The sequence below is a fragment of the Sceloporus undulatus genome, chromosome 4, assembly GCF_019175285.1.
Source record: "Sceloporus undulatus isolate JIND9_A2432 ecotype Alabama chromosome 4, SceUnd_v1.1, whole genome shotgun sequence".
Lineage (NCBI taxonomy): Eukaryota > Metazoa > Chordata > Lepidosauria > Squamata > Phrynosomatidae > Sceloporus > Sceloporus undulatus.
The window spans coordinates 175282615-175302469 of NC_056525.1; the positions used below are offsets into that span (position 1 = coordinate 175282615).

Below are 19855 nucleotides of genomic sequence, written 5' to 3' on the forward strand. Positions count from 1 at the left end.
AGATGTGCTATTGAGAAAACAGATTAATATTCTATATAACTGTTTAACTGAGAATTCAAACAGTCACTGTCAGATAGGGTATGTAACAAAAAGTATAAAATGATACCATGTGCCTGGCTTTCATGGTTAAAGCAAATTGACCAAACAATTTTAAAACTCCTGTGCTTCACCTTAATATTTTGGTGGATAACAAGTCACTAGTATACTCATGCCTCCACATCGGTGGCTTTGACTTTTGCAGAATTGATTATTCACAATTTTTATTAATACGTTCTCTCTAGGAATATCTAGGTCCTCTAGCCCAACTCTGTGGTCAACTTTAACCAAAGTTTGCACTGAAGGACCTAGAGATTCCTAGAGAGAACACTCCATTAGGCATTTGTATCTCCCCAGCACAACTCTGTGGTCAATGTCTGGCAGATATTAACCACAGAGCTGCACTGCAGGACCTAGAGAGATGTTCTCTCATGTAAAAACATGGTGTTTTTGTAATTTGCAGTTTTCCCACATTCACGAGGTTCCTGTGCCCCTAACCCCAGCGAACGTGGCGGGGCAAGTGTATTATTCTTTAGTCTAAGATCTATCTAGCATCTACCATTCCTTTTTAACAATCAAAGCAAAACAGCTTGTTCCAAGGGTCCCCTCAGTTAGTGATGGCAACTCAAATTTAATAAACCAGCAAGATAACTTTGACCCGTTACAAACGGGCATAAAGTATGGACTGGGTCCGTATTAGGGTTAGAAAGGGGCATCCCTTCTGGACACCCCTAACCCTAATACGGACCCAGTCCGTACAAAATGGCGGCGCCCATTCCACACGGGGGCCACCATTGCTACATCACCACCGCGCTGCCTCCAAATGAGGTGGCGCGGTTGTGACGTACTGGCTTTATGCACCCTTTCCACGGTGCCAGAAGGAGCTCCAAAACAGAGCTCCTTCCGCAGTTTGCAGTTGCTGGCGCAGCCTTTAGACAGCTGCGCCAGCAACGCAAAGGAGAAAGGGGCCGAGCAGCCCCTTTCTCCTCCTCCCCACCACTGTCAGGTGTCCTTGGGGCATGAAGCCCTAAGGACACACCTTTCCAGGCCGCGGGGAAACGGCCCTTTGCCGCTTCCCTGTGGCCTGGAAAGCGGCAGATCGGGGCATCGGAGGCTGCCATTCTGGCAGCTGAGGCCCTGATCCATCGGGGGAAGGGGCGGGAACAGGCCGCCCCAAATGGGTGGTCTGTAAACCACCAGAGTTACTAAATTAAGACAGAATTTAGAAGCACAATTCACTGTCACTGGCATCCTGTCAGTGTCTTACATCCACTTATGTGTGTGTAAGTCCCTTTTGGGACAGGATACAGAAGGTTGTTCTCTTGCCCTTGTGCTCCATCCAAATACTTCCCAACACCTAGTAGATGTCAACTCCCAGACAGGGCTGCCACTACTCCTTCTTACCAGTGGAAAGAAGAGGCAGAGGGAAGTGACTCAGACCATGAAGATCCAGCTGCTCTGAGCTCTTGCGAAAAAAAGAAAACGCGGGTCACCCATATTTCTTCCCCACCCACCTTGACCAAACTGGGACCAGGTGGTTCCCTATGGTCTCAAATGCCCACCCCATCCCTCGTTCCCCACCAGTTAGCAACAGCATCAGGGTCCCTTCCTAGGGCTTGACAGCTGCCAATAACTTTTTAAAAATATGTATATATGCATTTAATTTTTTTCATTGAGGACTATCTGATTTTATTTGTACACATTATATTGGTTACACTGTACAAAATGTGGCCATTCAGAAGTATTTTTTAAAAAATGATAACAAATACGTTATCTTTTTTCTCATACACACATTTGTACCTTGAAGTTTTAGCACTACCATATTTGAAGAAATTTGTGTGAGCAAAGAGAGAGAAAAGTATTATTGTGAAGAAAGTAGAGTAACATACGAAATTGCTTCACCAACTCTACTTCATCCTCTTCTTTGTTCAATAGACCTGCTTTCTGTCTCTCATTATTAGGTCAGAAAGTTACTGGGTGTGAGAAAAGTGCAGGTTTCAAGCTCCAAATGTGTGTAACTTTTGCCAAACGTATGAGATAGGATTTACCCTAGTGATTATGTTTTATCTTAGCGAAGTGTCTTTAATTGAAACCAAAAACTTTAGGCAGAGCAAGATTAACCTTAACAATGAGCTTTACTATGTTGGGTTTGATTTCATTAGGCTTCCTCTCCATCTCCAACTAATTTTTTCAAGCTTATATTGTGTCAGTGATGAATTCCGAGGGCATGAGCAGGAATGGCAACTTCAGATTAATTATCCTTGGGACAGCAGGCAATTTTTGATAAAGGCTTTAAAATCAGACTTATCCTTGGCAGATGGTCTTCTTTGAAAGGTTTGTGGTACAGTAGGGGAGAAGTTTCTGTGTTCCAGAGAGCATGGCAGGCTGCCAGAAGAATTCTCTGCTGGAAAAGGAATGGCAAAATGTTTGGGCAATTATTGATAAGAATATGAGAGGGAACGTGAAGGTCAGAATTAGGTTTTGCCCACTGTGGCACCATGCAGTGAATCTCGCTGTAGTAGAAAGCATCCTGCTCCTATTTCAGATGTTCACAGAAAAGCATAAAGGGAGAGGTCAAAGAAAATGGTTTTTGTATTCTTTAGCCACTGCAGTTGTCATTTCACAGATCAGCTGTACACTTTGACAATGAATACTTTCTGTTTCAGCTGATTTGGTCTATAGTTGGGTTATTAATAGTATTCATTAATTATCTAACAAAAAGAAATGGGATAAAAATGTTGCATTGAGAGACCATCAACTTTGTAAGAACATTGTAACTGCATAACCATTGTCCTAATGCTATATGTGTACAGTATTTTAAAAGGAATAGTGGCTTCAGGTTTTTTAAAAACCCTATATTCTGGGAGCATGAGCCTGATCCGCTCATTCAGACATAGCATGCACTGGAAAGCAGTTGCTTCTAACATACTGAGTAGTACTTGCTTGTAATAACTGAAGAAATTATATTGCATGACTCAATCTAAGAAGATGGACATAGATGACTGGATAAAGGAGATCATCTCTAAGGGTTCAGTCTTTGCGAATATAAAAAAAAGTGCACAGCTTAGATAACTTGAGCTGCTTGAGCTGCATGTCCCTTAAGTGAACATTTTTGTATAACTTCCATTCCCTACTCTGATGGAAAGAATGTAGTGAGATATTGTTTCTCTTAGAAATGTCCTGTGATGAAATAGTTTTGAAAAGTAATAAGGACAACATGCAAAGACCGATGAAACTTTGACAAATTTACATCTCCAGCCTTTCTCTGTTGAGTCTGTTCTTACTGGTAGAAATCTACATGGCATGATACTGGAAATCCCCTTTAAGTCCCTGAAAAAACAATGACTCGCAATTATTATTATTATTATTATTATTATTATTATTATTATTATTATTATTATAGCCCATCCAATCACTAGGAATCCGGCAGGTTACAGCAGTAAAAATACATTACATTAAAATACTAAATAGTCCCTTCCCAACCCCCTCCTGAGTATAAGATTTTTACATCTGGCATTATATTCTTTCACATATGGACAGTACAATAAAATTTAGATGCCCGCAAAACAGTTCAAAATATTCCTTTATTAATAATTCAGTATAACACAATTAAACAAGTTTGCCATTTATATAATGTAATCATAATATGCCCCTACTAATACTTTCTTACATATATGCCATATTAAACTGCTCACTTTTATGCAGAGACACACACACAGCATTATTAAGAACAGAGAAAACGAATCAGTCACCTCATGAGCTGGAAAGATATAGGTAGTTGGTCCATTCCTCATAGGAGAAGCACTGAGTTCTGTATTATTTGTCCAACAATTCAAGGTAAAGAGGTAGAATTCAAAGATATAGCCGTGTTAGTCTGTGGAATCAGTATGTAGAGAGATCTTGTAGCACCTTTGAGACTAAGGGGGGATACAGATGGGCAGAAAGGAGCACCGAGATGCCGCCCCTTTCTGCTCCGGATCATTGCCATAGCAACCAAACGGGTGCGGCAACTATCCATCCCAAAAAGGAGCTGCGAAAAGCAGCTTCATCCCGTACCACTGCCGAGGCGCCATTAGTGCCCTAGAGTGGCATGGTGACATCTCTTGTGTGCCGCCCCATTTGGACACAGTGCACAAGACATATATCATTGGTGCACGCAGCATGTGGATATGCACGCGCCCAAACTGATGCCAGGAGAGCATGGAGCGTGCAGACGCTCCATGCTCCCCAGCCCTAATTTCGGCCCCAGGCTGCTGCAAATTGCCAGTCTGTACCGAGTCTAATCGAAAGAAAGAAATTGGCAGTATGAGCTTTCGTAGACTTCAGTCTACTTCCTCAGATACAAGGTAAAGTGGAAGAGGGTCAAAATATTGTGTCCTAAATGCATCTGGTACTCTAGAATACCATAGCCCCATTTAGTAAATTGCTGAAAGGTGACAACCCATATAAATTCCATTGATTCGGAGTTCTAATCTAGTTAGGACTAGCAATTAGATTTAGGTTTGAAGGTAGATCTGTTCAAGATGATCTTTGATGGTTAATTTGTAACGGTGGATTTTCCTGTGATTAATGAGCATCTTGCATTAGCTGTTTTGGATGAAATGTAAAGTTTGTAGTCACATTTCAGTTCAGATAGTGCATCAAATTATAGCTTGCACTAACATATGTAGAATCGAAACTATGGTTTGAAATTCTAACTATAAGACAATCAATGTTTTTATTTATTTATTTATTTTATAAACCACTTTTCTCCCATAAGGGATACAAAGTGGCTCATAATATAGCTACTTTTAAAAATGTGTTTATGTTTCATTTCTTTATAATTCCTTCATCTAGATGTGTTCATTGCCATTACTGTGGTTCAGAGCTTGCAAAAAAGAGTTCACTGACTTGTTACATTATTAATTAGTTAGATTTTCTCCTAATGTGGTGTAATTCATTAGATTTCCGAGTTAATGCTGAAGTTAATCCTGTGGTTGAGTTAAGTATTTTTAGATTGTTAGCATTCACTAGTGGTGATGTCTTTTCATCTGTCAGATTCAGGAAAACCCAAGGAGAAGAAGGATTAAGATTGGAGGAAATGTAGTATCTTGCTTTGTTGTTAAATAAGATGATCCATTTACTATATCATGGTTTACTTTTGTTGGGAGCAGGGGGAGGGACTCCACATTCACGAGGTTACTGTGCCCCTAACCCCAGCCAATGTGGAGGGGCAAGTGTATTCTTCTTTAGTCTGAGATCTATCTAGCGTCTACCGTTCCTTTTTTACAATCAAAGCAAAAAGCTTGGTCCAAGGGCCCTCTCAGTTAGTGATGGCAACTCAGATCCTAACAGATGGATAGCTAAGAAGCAGTTGAAGAGCTAGGATTGGGGAACAACTGAAGAAAAATGGAAGAGAAGGGGGGAAATGAATCTGTTTCTGGAATGGAAAGTTATGTGGAATGGGGAGTGATTTGTTTTCTTAGCCTTAAGTAGCCATGGCCCCTAAGAATGTCAGCCTCTCTAGGATCAAAAGGCAGGTATTCTTTCCCACCAGCACTGTGACCTGTATGTTAGGGTACGTTGTGAATCTGCAGTTATCCTGTTCTATTGATTTTATTCTGGTTTCTATTATTAGATAATATACAATATTATTTACTATTATTATTTGAGGTGAGCTGCAGTTAACTCCCTTTGCAATCATTTAGGTGCTACATGTTTGGACAATTAAGTGAAGCACTTTTCCTAAATTCCATCCACTATTTCTTGTTTTCTTGGCTATTCTGTCTCCCACACCCATTCTGCTTTCTGTTCACCCCTGTGCTGTGATAGATTTGGCTATTGTTATTGTGTGCCTCCAAGTCATTTCTGGTTTATGGGAAGCTTGAGGCAAACCTAAGTATAATGGGATTTTATGGGCCTGAGAATGTATGACTTGCACAAGATCATCCAGTGTGTTTCCTTGCCCTAGTAGATATTTGAATCACAGTCTTCAGAGTCACAGTCGCTCAAGCCACTACAAAATGCTGGCTTGGTGCTTTTAGTTTGGCATCAGAAGATTAATTTAACTAAGCCTCTACCCTCATATCTACTTAGAAGTAAACCATATTAACACTGGCGGGGTACAGACCGCCGCCAGTAGGTCCACGGGGGAGCCGGAGCCTTCAGACGGCCCGACTCCCGCGCGGACCGAAAAAAGAAGCTCCAAAATGGAGCTTCTTTTCAAGTCGCGTTTGCGACGTAGCGAGGCGCCAGGGGCGCGCTCGCTACGTCACAAGCGGCGCGACACGTCTGGACGCTGTGCGTCCAGTACGCAAAGATGGCGCCGGCCATGTAGAAGGGCCGGCGCCATCTTGTACGGACGGAGTCCGTACTAGGCACAGGGGCGTCTATAAGAGACGCCCCTTTTTTAAAATGGGACGTCCTGAGGACGTCCCAAAGGGCTGTATAGAAAGCCCCACTGTTTGTATTACTTTCAAGTATTTATTATTGGTCACATCGTGCTAGCACTTGGATAAATAAGAAGACATTTTTACTCATCCCCCCTTTTCCTTCTCTCTCAGCTTTTCTTTCTTTCTTCCTTCCTCCCCACTCTGCTTTTCTCTCTTCCTTCTGCTTTTTTCTCTTCCTTCACATTCTGCTACCTGTCTCAACGGTGGATCACATACTTTGAAGGGTTTGGTAAAGTAGATATTAGCCAAAATATCCAGTAACTACATTCACCCCCTGCCAACCCTATCTGTATCTTTCTTCTTAGAAAAATATTCTTGGAAATAAATTCCATTGAGTTCAATGAGCAAAGCATGTGTTTTTTTTACTGGCCATACTTTTGATAACAAATGGAGAGGCAAAAATGATGCACTGATTCAGGTGTGAGAAAAATGTTCAGCATATGCTGAGAGGTATTCAAAATATTTCTGTTTAAAAATCTCCCCACTTCACTGATTGATCTTTGTAGCCAGCTACTTATTATAGCATTTGTATATCATTGTCATTGATTCATCATTCCTTACTAACTTTAACACAAACAAGGTATTTGAAGGGCACATGTACAGGGTGCACATTGGCAGAGTTAGTGGAAGACAGAAAGAGGAGAATAGATATACAGATCAGTAACAAATCATAATTAAACAGTTTATTTTTTTTTTTTAAATGAGAGCTTGTCCTTTAGTACACCTTTTGAAACATGACAGTTTCCAGATATGTTGAACTCCCACTACTCCAGGAAGAATTGAAGTATAGTGTCTACTGTCCATCTGGGAAACATCCGGGTTGAGGAAATCAAATTCAAAACAAGAAAAAAGAGCACTTTGAAGATGCCAGTAACAAAATATGTATTTTTAAAAATACATAGCATCAATGCTGACAATCTCAGTGCCACTCTGTGTCAGTTGCCTGGTCTGTTGTAGAAACTAACATTTTAAATAGTGAGTTAATTAAATATAATTTAGCCAATTTAACAATTGTAGTTAAATGGTTATAGTTTGTAACAATTTATAATTTATAGTTATTAGCAATAAATATTTTTACAATTATGAACACTTAATATTATCCAATTAATTTTCAAACCTAATGTTCCATTCTCTGCTATATCATTTCATACCTCACCAGAGTATAGTTAGCACATGCTGTGTTTTTCATCAAACCATGGTTTCTGATTATAGGTCATCAGCTGGTCCCCCAAAAGGACCTAAATACTCCAATAGCACCAGGTTCCATCTGATCTTGGAACCAAAGCAGAGCCCTGGTTGGTACTTGGATGGGAGACTGCCAACAAATAAAGCTGTAGGCTATATTTCAGAGGGAGGAACTGGCAAAACCACCTGAGTATTCCTTGCCTAAGAAAACTATGAAATTCATGGGGTCGCCATAGGTGGATAAGAGACTTGAATGTACACCCACGCACACACACAGTCCCCAACCATGGCAGACTGAATGCCCTAAATGTTCAGCTTCCTCAGCATTGTTTGTCCTAATATCTGAATATATTTTTCATGTAAAGAAAGGGTGAGTAAGAAGGAGGTTCTTTAGAAATTTTTATTTGTGCTTGTACAAATAATAGACATTCCCTGTTATTTAGCCTTTTAATGGTAGAGCACTAAGGGCAGATATTCTTATTGTTTCTAATTTACTATTACAGCTGCTTCCTCTTTATGCAATTTAATTTTCAACCCACCAGGGGGCTAATAATCCCACCTATACAGATAGCAAAGAAGGCTGGTTGTTTTCCATGTGAAAATACTTTTCATTCCTATTCATAGTAAGCATGCCTTTACTCTCATCTGGCACCCACCGAGGCAGCATTCCAAAAAATCTCTACAGGTCAAAAATGTGGAACCATTTGACTGGGAAAAAATTAAAAATTAAGATTGTAATTTTTTAAGGCTGCACATTGTTTTGATTAATGCTTCAAACTGGAAAATAATTGGTAATCTTCTGCTGATGTGATTTATTTTAAGGAACATTTTTGCATCCAGTTTGCTAACTGTGGTTTGATTTGATAATCCCTGACAACCTTCCCAGTATAATAATATAATAATTGAAATGGAAAGAGAATATTTTAAAAAATATACATAGATTGACATAATGGCTGGATTAAGAATATTTTTCCAGCTTCCTAAACTATGACTTAAATTTTGTAGAGGATTCATTGTGCAGCCAAGCTGATTTCTTTAGATGTCTCCCATTTTTATTTCTCATTAAGATAATTTAGAATTAGGTCTTGTGCTTTTAATTTTTCACTTTTTTAAAATAATATATTTTTTTAGTTTTCTAAAATGCATTACTGATAAGCCCCATCCCATGCCTCATGGCACACAGTTACAATTTCACATTTGAAAAGAAAAAACATAAACTGATGCAGTCGTATTTGATGTAAACTACATTTTAAAAAAATCAAAAAGAAGAAGAGAGAGAAATAAATGGTTGGTATGCTGTGGTAGGACAGCCAGTGTGGTTTAACAGTTTGAGAGTTGGACTACAACCTTGGAAACCAGGTTTCAATTCCCCATTTAGCCATGGAAACCCATTGTGTAAGCTTGGGAAATATTCTCAGTCCCAGAAAACCTCTTGATACATTTGCCTTAGGGTCACCATAAGTCAGAAATTAGTTGAAGGCACACAACAACAATAACAACAACATTATGGTACACTATACAGTACAATATAAACACACCATTTTGTTTCATATAGAGTTTATGAAAGCTGTGTCAAATTGTTGTGGTTTTTTATGTTATTGGATTTGCTATATAGCCAATATGGTTACCCCTGGATGTCATGTATAAATGTATTTGTTACATGTAGACAATCCACCTTTACTCCCAATTGGATAAATTTTGAGGGAGGCACTGCATTTTAGTATATCTGGATCAAATTTTGCAACAGTATTGTGCTTAATATGCCATGAGGAATAATTACTTTCTTCCTGCAGCATTTAAAGACGTTGTCCTTAGTTAGTAGCTGAGTTGAATAAATTATTTCCTTGATTCCCAGATTTTCCTAATAATGGTGTTGCAAGTGATGAGAACATGATTACTCTAAATAGTAAATTATGTGCAAATGGATTGGTACTCAGCTGATATAAAAGCAATTCCCATCCCTGTCTAAGGGCCATGACTGTAGGATTATAATGTAAACAGTGAGAAAGATAACATTGGAGATAGAAGGGAGCAAAGCATCCTTATCCCGTCCTTATCCCGTGGTATTCGGATTAATACCAATACTCCCATTAATACCAAATGACAGGTCTATTATTCTTTACAGACAGGAGAAGAATGGGATACGCACAACTCCATTCTCGATCCCTTTCAGTCTGGTTTCAGCCCACTGCATTCTACAGAGACAGCTCTCACTGAGATTTCGAATGACCTTTTACGGGCCAAGGCTAATGGCCTTTACTCTGTTCTCATCCTTCTTGATTTGTCTGCAGCCTTTGACACTGTTGATCACAGCCTTCTAGTTGATATACTCTCTGACCTTGGGTTCTCAGACTCAGTTCTCGACTGGTTTAGATCTTATTTGTCAGACAGATCGTTTGCAGTGGTCACAGGTAGTCAGACTTCATCCTCTGTTCCCTTATCTGTTGGAGTTTCCCAGGGCTCTGTTCCAGGTCCCCTTCTGTTTTCTCTCTACACACTGTCCTTAGGTAAACTCATTAGCTCTTTTGGTTTTTCCTACCATCTGTATGCCGATGACACCCAGTTGTATCTTTCCACCCCTGACCTTTCTCCAAGGCTTGAACAGGAGGTTTTCGTCTTGCCGCACAGCTGTCTTGCAGTGGATGCACCATCGGCGTTTGAAGCTCAACATGTCCAAGACGGAGCTTCTTGTCTTTCCTCCTAAGCCCACCCTTCAACACTCCTTTTCTGTCTCTGTGGACAACATTTCTATTCAACCAGTCCAGCAAGCCCGCAGTCTTGGTTTTATCTTTGATTCTTCTCTGTCGTGTATCCCTCAGATCCAGACCACAGCCAAGGCTTGTAGATTCTTTTTGTACAATATTGCCAAAATCCGACCATTTCTCTCTCTACTGCCAAGATCCTGGTCCATGCCCTAGTGGTCTCACGACTTGATTACTGTAACGTCCTCCTGGCTGGGCTTCCTCTTTCTCACCTCCATCCTTTAATTTCTGTCCAGCATTCAGCTGCACGCATTATCACATCTACCCACCGCTCTGACCATTATTATTATTATTATTAACCTTTATTTATGAAGCGCTGTAAATTTACACAGCGCTGTACATACAATCTTTTTAGTTAGACGGTTCCCTGCCCTCGGGCTTACAATCTAAAAAGACATGACACAGAAGGAGAAGAGAGTGGTGGAGGGAAAGGGTAAGAGGTCCAGCAGTTCCTCTCTACCTCCAAGGCCTGGACCAAGGCAGATGGACTGGAGGGAGGGCTTGGGTTCTTAATGGATGGTTAATCATTTTCCAGGGAAAATACATACTCTCAAGTAGGATAATGCATATACAGTACATAGCAATACAGGAAATGGTTTGATAAACAGACAACAAAAGAACACCAAATAGCAAGCGACAATTATGCAATGCCTGGGAAGGCTTCTCTGAACAGGATGGTTTTCAACTCCGTTTTGAAGCTGGTTAAAGAAGTAATGGCTCTTGCTCGCAGGGGAAGAAGGTTCCAGGAGTGAGGGGCAGCAAGTGAAAAGGGGCGAATCCGGGATGGGGCAGAGGAAATCCTGGGCTGAGACAGCAGACCTTGACTACCAGAACGGAGGGCCCTAGTGGGAAGGTGAGGAGAAAGAAGGTCTGATAAGTAAGGAGGGGCCAGTCCATGGACCACATCTCTCCTTTGTTGGCATCCCTTCACTGGCTCCCCCTCCCTTTCCATATTCAGTACAAGCTCCTGCTGGCGTCATTTAAAGCCCTCCATGGGCTGCCCCCCCCTTACTTATCAGACCTTCTTTCTCCTCACGTTCCCACTAGGGCCCTCTGTTCTGGTAGTCAAAGTCGGCTGTCCCAGCCCAGGATTTCCTCTGCCCCATCTAGGATTCGCCCCTTTTCACTTGCTGCCTCTCACTCCTGGAACCTTCCTCCCTCGCAAGCAAGGGCCATCACTTCTTTAACCAGCTTCAAAATGGAGTTGAAGACCATCCTGTTCAGAGAAGCGTTCCCAGACATTGCATGATTGTCACTTGCTATCTGATGTTCTTTTTGTTGCCTGTTTTATTGAACCATTTCCTGTATTGCTATGTGTTTTATTTGTATTATCCTATCATTTCTTAGATTGTACATCATAGGCAGGTTTACTCTTTTATATTTGTTGTTTTTATGTACAGCACTGTGCAAATCTACAGCGCTATATAAATAAATAAATAAAAATAATAACTCACCTGACTCCCAATAAGTTTGCTTGATGAAGACTAGCAGAAAATCTGATTGGTTAACATGCATTTTGTTCACCTAATGTTGCAGTTTAACTGTTGTTGTTGTTGTATGCTTTCAAATCATTTTCAACTTATGGCGACCCTTTCACGGGGTTTTCTGGGGCTGATAGTGTGTGACCTGCCCCAGGTCACCCAATAGGTTTCCATGGCTAAACAAGGAATCAAGTTCTGGTTCCCAGAGTCATAATCCAATGTTCAAACCAATACACCATGCTGGCAGTTTAATACTTCTGAATGATTAAAAGAATTATGCCTAATATTATATTTTATTAAACATTGCATATGTAGTAATTTCCAACAACTGTTTAGTCATGTTTTCATTTTTATAAATAGCATAGTAAATAACATTTTAAAGCACTTTAGGGGTTCTTGACCTTCTTTTGGTGATGGACTCTACTGAGAATGTTTTGAGAGTTGTGGAGCCCCTGCCCAGTGTGTGTGTGTGTGTGTACACACTTGCTGAATTTTGCATACAATTTATTCTATTGCTTTATAGTAGTCTGAATGAAAAGAAAAACATTAGAGAACACTTTAAAGACTAAATTTATATCTTAAAAGTCACATTGACCAGGAGGGATCAAAGTAGCAAGATGGAACTGAAAGGGGGAAAATGTATCAATTTTACTGACCTCCTGAAGCTCATCCATAGACTTAAGAATTCTTGCTTTAACCATATACTAGAGAAAGACTCTGCTAACATCAGTTGATTTATTAAATGTGAAAAGAAAACCCTTTCCCATTCACAGAATAGTCAAATAATGGGAGTCATAAAATAAATTTCTAAGTTGCTATTGCCTACCAATGGATTTAGAAATGGAATTAAAGTGAAAAGTTGGTGGCATGATCTGAAATTATCAAAGGGCCTGTAGTGCCTTTTTTAAAACAGATGACCAAGTAAACAAAATCTGTGAACCTTAAAGAGTAAAGTGTGACCTGTTGTTGCAGAGTGTATCTGTCAGTCTTAATACATGTAGCAGACCAAAATTGATGAAAGATAATTGTATTAAAGCTCTAGATCTGGATTGGTTCCAGACCTGGTCACTTCTAATATTTTAATATTAGATAAATTAATGGTTGAGTGCCAGTGTGGTGTAGTGGTTTGAGCATTGGACTCTGGAGCCCAGAGTATGAATCCCCACTCAGCCATGGAAACCCATGGACAAGTCATAGAATCATAGAATCGTAGAGTTGGAAGAGACTGCAAGGGCCATCCAGTTCAACCCCCTACCATGCAGAAAATCCAAATCAAAGCATCCCTGACAGATGGCCATCTAGCCTCTGCTTAAAGACCTCCAAGGAAGGAGACTCCATTACACTCCGAGGGAGTTTGTTCCACTGTCAAACAGCCCTTACTGTCAGGAAGTTCCTCTTGATGTTGAGGTGGAATCTCTTTTCCTTTAGCTTGCATCCATTGCTCCAGGTCCTAGTCTCTGGAGCAGCAGAAAACAAGCTTGCTCCCTCATCAATATGACATCCCTTCAAATATTTAAACAGGGCTATCATATCACTTCTTAACCTTCTCTTCCCTGTTTAAAGTCAGATTCTCAGCCTCAGAGGAAGGCAAAGGCAAACCACCTCTGAATGAATCTTGCCAAGAAAACTCTATGATAACCTTAAGGTCACCATAAGTCAGAAACAACTTGAAGGCACACAATAACACATTAATTGTTTATATTGTTTTCACTTTAGTATTTTAGATTTTCTGTCTTCCATTAAATGTCCAATATGTGTAGTTCTGTTTGTGGGGAGATATATTTTCTTCAAAAATGCAATGTCACATTCCCCCCCCCCCATTTTAAAAATTTACTTTAGCTTTTTAATGTTCCATTTTACAAATCAGAAAGAACAGGCAGATTTGCTTCTGAATGTATAACAACTGGGCCTGTGCTTACTCACTTCTGTCTGATCATATTGTACTGTAATTTCCGTGACGCAATTGAAACTGTAACCCAGTCATTTTCTTAAGTTCCTAACAAAAAAAATATATTACATATATAGTGCACACACACACACACACACACACACAAACACACACACAAAGCCATAGTCCAACACTCAGATCACTACACCCCGCTGGCTCACCTACGCAAAGTACAGCAGGTCAGTAATCTGCAAAAACAGGAAGAAAGCACACAAAGATAAATGCATGTGAAATAAAACTTGAAAAATAAAATAAAAATGAAAATGAAAAATAAAGTACAATAAAATTAGAAAATAGAAAATGTTTCCTTCTCTGTACTTTCTTTGTCGACTCAGCATGCCCACCCTCAATCTACATGTTGCCCCCGTAGCCTGGCTATAAGCTGGTTCTTCCCACCTTCCTTCCAGTCACTTCATTTTTACCAGCAGGCTGAGCTGCTTGACAAGTCCCTATGACAAGTCCTTGATAACAAGAAGGGGCTTGATACATCTCCTGTCTTCTGGATCATAGATGGACTGCTTTGAGCTTAGCAAGTCACAGATTGTGGGGCTGGCAGTTTCGTAAAGCACACTTGTTCACTGAGACTCAAGTAATATAAGGTCATGATTAGAAAAGATAATAAACATGTAACAAAGAAGAAAGTGGGTTTATATGAGATTCCTCAGTGTTTCAGCAGCTGAGCAAATACAATCTGAAGATTTGCATGGTAAAAATTAGGCCTGATAGATTTATCAAATAAATAAATAGATTCTCTTCCATCACTAGATGGGCTGATATGCCTTTCACAGTCTTTCAGAAGCTGAGCCAGTTTCAGACATTGCACTGCTGAAAGAGGAACAACCAACAAGCTCAAACACTCCTCTTCCCTGCTTACAAGCCAGAGTTATAGGCAACACTTAAATAACAGTTTTGTGGTTCAGACAACCATGAGAAACTGGGGTGCAGCAGCCTGTCTGTCTGGATACATGAGGTGCAGGAGCACTCAGGTTCAACCCTCATAGTTTGTTGGAGCACAAGCTTTATGTTCAAATCCTTGGAGAGAAAATGCAAGTTATCCCTTTATATTTGTACAGTTCATTTCATTTTGAAGAATCCTCATTGTGCTATTTATATAATGACTGTTATACATGTGGCTTTATAGTTTCATAGCTAAATGTATTCTGTTAATTCTACACTGTAAGTATCCATGGTTCCCATACTGGGAGAAAGGTGGGCTATAAGTAAAAGAAAAGAAAACAAGCTAGTGAACTGCATTTTAGCCATGTATGGAGTTAACAATGTGAAAATAAAGACAAGGGTAATGAGGGATGGTTTTGGTACATATGCTTAGGTATTGTTCTGGTTGAGATTTCATGAACTTCACTTTCACCGTGAGGGCTTAAATACCCTAAAGGCATCATATCCCATCTAATATTGGAAGCTAAGAAAGGTGAGCCCTGATTTGTACTTGGATGGGAGACCACCAATTAATACTAGATGGTTTAGGCTGTATTTCAGATTAAGGAACTGACAAAACTACCTCTGAGTGTGCCTTGGCTAAGAAAACCCTATGAAATTTATGGAGTTGCCATAAGTTGAGAAGCAACTTGAAAGCTGATGCACACATACCTTTCCCCTCTTCTCTTGGCAATTCAGCAAAAAGCTGATAGAAGGAAGAGGGGTAGAAGGCTACATGAACTTTTATTACTGGCAAATTGTAATGAGTGGACGAACTCACTAATGATTGCTTCTTGGAAAGCAAAATGTTATTAGGCCTGTATGTTCGAGAACTATATTCTTTAAAGTAGCAAATAAAATATTACTGCTTCCTGCAGCCAGGGTGATACATGACTAATAGCTGCACAAAAAAAAGCATTTTTCCTCCAATAGTTGTCTCTTTATTCTATGTTCACTGTCTTTTTAAAGTTAACAGATTGTTATGTAGCCTTGTAAATAAGAGGTAAACATTTCAGTCTGTAACAGTTGCTTCACAAGAAGTGATAATCAGTACAATCATACAAACAGCAGTTCACTTTGGGGACCCTAAGTACTTGGTCTTTTACAGGCTATTAACTAGACAGTTAGTCAAGCTGACTGTTAACAGTTTGACCAGTACTACAGAGTACTTGCTTCAGCAGCATTGCTCATCGCACATCATAAGCAAGATAGTCTTAGAGAAGGCAGTGCAGTCTTATTCCTGTCTGAGTTGCATTAAGAAGCCGTCTGACATTAGTCACTGGCTGTGAATGTTAATCACGTCAAAGCAATAATTTACAGCATTGTTGTAACACTCTGGTGCTCATAAAATGAACTGAGTAACCCTCTACTACCCAAGGGATGTGCCTCTCTTTCTTTGCAATTGAATACCCAGCCTCACTGCATAATAGGTAGGCTTATGAAATAGTGCATTTTTAAAAAGAGAGGGAGCAGGGAGGAGCTGTATGATAAAATAACAAACTCAAAAGCTGATTTGTTAATTACCTCTCTCTCTCTCTCTCTCTCTCTCTCTCCCTGACAGAAGGGGTATGTGAGATATGGCTCACCAGCGAAGACACTGGGGCTTATGGACGAGACATTGGCACAGACCTCCCTACTCTCCTGTGGAAGCTGGTTGACGTTATCCCTGAAGGAGCAATGTTGAGACTTGGCATGACAAATCCTCCCTATATTTTAGAGCATTTAGAAGTACGTTCAAAAAGAAATCACTGTAGTGACTAAAGTTGCCCTTTTTATGTCCTATGTGAGTTCAAGTCTTTTAGTTATAAGTGTTATCTGTAGTCAGAACTGGAAATACTTTGTGACTAAATTCACTTCATGAAATCTGAGGCAGGATATAATCAGCAGTCATGCCTTCTGTCTAGAAAAACGAAAGAAAAAAAGTAACAAAAATAAAAATGAAACTGGAAAAAAAGCAAATAAACTCTTTAATGCGGTCCTTTATCTGACTAGTCATTCACCATTTATTTGTCAAGATGGTATGAACTATAGACTGACCACAAATGAAATGAGATACCATATATACTCATGTATAAGTCAACCTCAAGTATAAGTTGAGGGTAAGTTTTGGGGGCAAAATTATGAATTTTGGTATGACCCATGGATAAGTTGAGGGTAAAACCTAAAGGATGTAAAGGACGAAGCAAAGGAGCACAATGCCAAAGAACTTACAAAATTCTGGCAAGCATAACCATAAGCCTAAAGGCTAGATGAATGAGGAAGGAACTACGGGAAATGGTGGTTCTGCAATGTGTGGAGTGGAAACCAGGTGTAGGTGGGGCTAAGAAAATACATATGTCAAAAAGGATGTAAAGGCAATGCAAAGCAGACTGTGACTGTGTTAGAAACCTTTAACTTTAATGTGATAACTTTGCCTGATTTTAAGCTAGAAAAGTTGTCAAACATACATTATTAAAATCTTTTAAAGCCCAATTCCTCATCACTGGCATAACATTGCTGGAATCTCCAACTCTGAGCAGGGTGGTGAAAGGCGAGAGTTTAGGGTTAGTCACACATACATACTCTGGTGAAGTTTTGGGCTCATATCATTTGGTGTGAGTTCAGAAACAGAAATTCTTATCTTAATGAAGAGAAATCAAAACAAAATAAGGGCCCATACAGACAGGCCAAAATAAAGCTGCTTTGGGTCACTTTGGAGGTATGCTGTTTAAATGATGCATGCGTCCTAAGAGTCCAGAAGCTGCACCAAAACCATGCTCCAGTCCTTAGGACTGGAGCATGGCTTTGGCATGGTTTCTGGCCCCTTAGGATGCATACATCATTTAAACAGCCTGTTTCCAAAGTGACCCGAAGCAGCTTTATTTTGGCCTATCTGTATGAGGCCAAAGATAGAGTATAAAATATCTTAGGCCCTCTCCAGATGGGCCCTTTGCAGTGCATCCACGACGTGCTAGGGTTGCCTCGGGGTGGTGTGTGCACTCGCCCCGCAACCCTAGCACGTCGTCAGTGCGCCGCAGTTGCGCAGCGCCATACAAACGGCACGCGCAGTGATTACATCGCAGCTGTACTGCCTATAAATGGTGCTGTGCAGCTGCAACGTAACGGAGCTGTCTCTGGCGCTTTGCGGCACCATAAAAAGGAGCCGCTTTTTACAGCTCCTTCTTTGCTGCGCTGCTGCGCAGCACCGTATGTAGGCGCTGGTGCTCCTGTGCAGCAAAGAGAGGCACCAAGGAGGCGCCTCTTTTTGGCGGTCTGTACCCCACCTAAGTTTTAAAGACAGTGCCAGCAATCAGAGGAGGTATACATACATGCATAGGTGAAACTGACTTTTCAGAGCCAAAGAGATTCTCAAGCTACATAATGGCCTGTCTCTGTTACAATGAGCATTACAGCATAAAAACATCTGAGGTCTTGTTGTAAACCTGGTTAAAGTTCCTGTGTTTTGTTTGCTACAGTACACAGAACACCTATTGTAAACCTAGCTTTAAGAAAAACTTCATATTTTGGAAGTATCTAGTTATTTTAGGCTTAAAAAGAATCTTTCAATTTGTTTACAAAGACCACAATGATGTTATATCCCTTTAGCTCATTTCCAATTTAAGACAATCTTAAGGTGTGCCTAACATGGGGTTTCCTAGGCAAACTTCGTTCAGAGGGATGTCGCTTTTGCCTTCTTCTGAGGCTAAGAGAGTGTGACTTGCCCAAGGACACCAGGGGCTGCCTGCATGGGCCAAAAAGCCTGTGCTCCCCCCAGCCTCATGTCTTCTTGTTTGGACAACACAGGCCAATACCCTAGAGCCAGAATCGGATTAGATCCTGGCAGATCAGACATGGGTTCTGTGGATCCAGACCAATCCTGGGGGAAATGGGCTAAATGTTGGTCAAATTAACCCCCAATTGGCTGTGGAGTTTCCCGGAAACTCTGTGGCAAACCCTGGCACTTTAGACAGCCCTCTCTGCCCCTTACCTTACTGTCCCATTGCCACTACAGAAAAGACCCCTGTCACCATGTCTGACATGGTCACGTGTGTGCAGCCAGGCATACCTTTTTCCATGTCAGAGTCAGTGCCAAGAGTCTTTTCAGTAGCAGCAATGGGAGAGTACAGTGAAGCACATGCAGTTGTACTGGGTATGTGGTGTGGGGATAGGCAGATGTATAAACACCACCTGTCCCCTGTGCCAGCCCAGGGACCAATTCAGGCTAGAATTGGGCCAGGTCCGTGCTTTCCTGGCCTATCTGCTCAACCCCCCAGTAGGTTTCCTTGGCTGAGTACCGATTTGAACCCTGATTTCCAAAGTTATAATGCAGTGCTCAGATCTCTACACCATACTTGTTCTGAAGACCACAACATAAAACACTTTCAATCTAAGGGGACAAATCTTCAGGCAGTAATAAACTCTGCAGAATCTGAGTTAGTTGAAAGCTGAATGCTTTTTAAGAGCTTAGCTCTTTTGCAAATTCATTAAAATTAGCTTTACTGCATCTGGGTTGCCAGATACTAGATCTAATTGAAAGAATACTGCATCAGCTTTTCACCTGCACTGCACAGCAGTATCAAGTATATTAATGCATCATTTTTAGCATACTTTACCTATATGAATGCAAGTATAGTTTCTATGGATTTACTTTCATCAAAGTTAGTTAATGAATCATTGGCATTTTAGAGTTGGGGAATGAGGATTCAGACCTTAATAGGTTCTAAATGTCTTTCTCGTTTCCCCTGGTTTTTGAAAGTTGTCTGGAAACTTTAAAAAAAATGAATACATTTAGATTTTAATTTACAAAATGGCTTTCTTTCATTTCTTGCTTATCTTTTAGAAGACACACTTATTCATTATTCTCAGTTCTTTAGTACTATATCTTGATTCTCTAAGCCAGTGGTTCCCAACCTGTGGGTCGGGATCCCTTTGGGGGTCCAATGACCCTTTCATGGGGGTCGCCTAAGACCATTGGAAAAAATTAAAACCTATTTAATTACAGTTATGAAGTAGCAACAAAAATAATTTCATGGGTTTGGGTCACCACAACATGAGGAACTGTATTAAAGGGTCGCGGCATTAGGAAGGTTGGGAACC

At 40.4% G+C, this 19855-nt stretch overlaps 1 protein-coding gene across 4 annotated transcripts in view; it reads left to right on the forward strand.

Moving 5' to 3' along the window:
- The window catches only part of CDKAL1 (CDK5 regulatory subunit associated protein 1 like 1), a 332139-nt gene that overhangs the window by 202077 nt on the left and 110207 nt on the right, over positions 1 to 19855 (forward strand). For all 4 annotated transcript variants that reach the window (XM_042462008.1, XM_042462010.1, XM_042462009.1 and 1 more), the window contains one exon: positions 16341 to 16507. In XM_042462008.1, coding sequence (XP_042317942.1) covers positions 16341 to 16507 — 167 coding nt within the window. The remainder of the gene's footprint in view (positions 1 to 16340; positions 16508 to 19855) is intronic.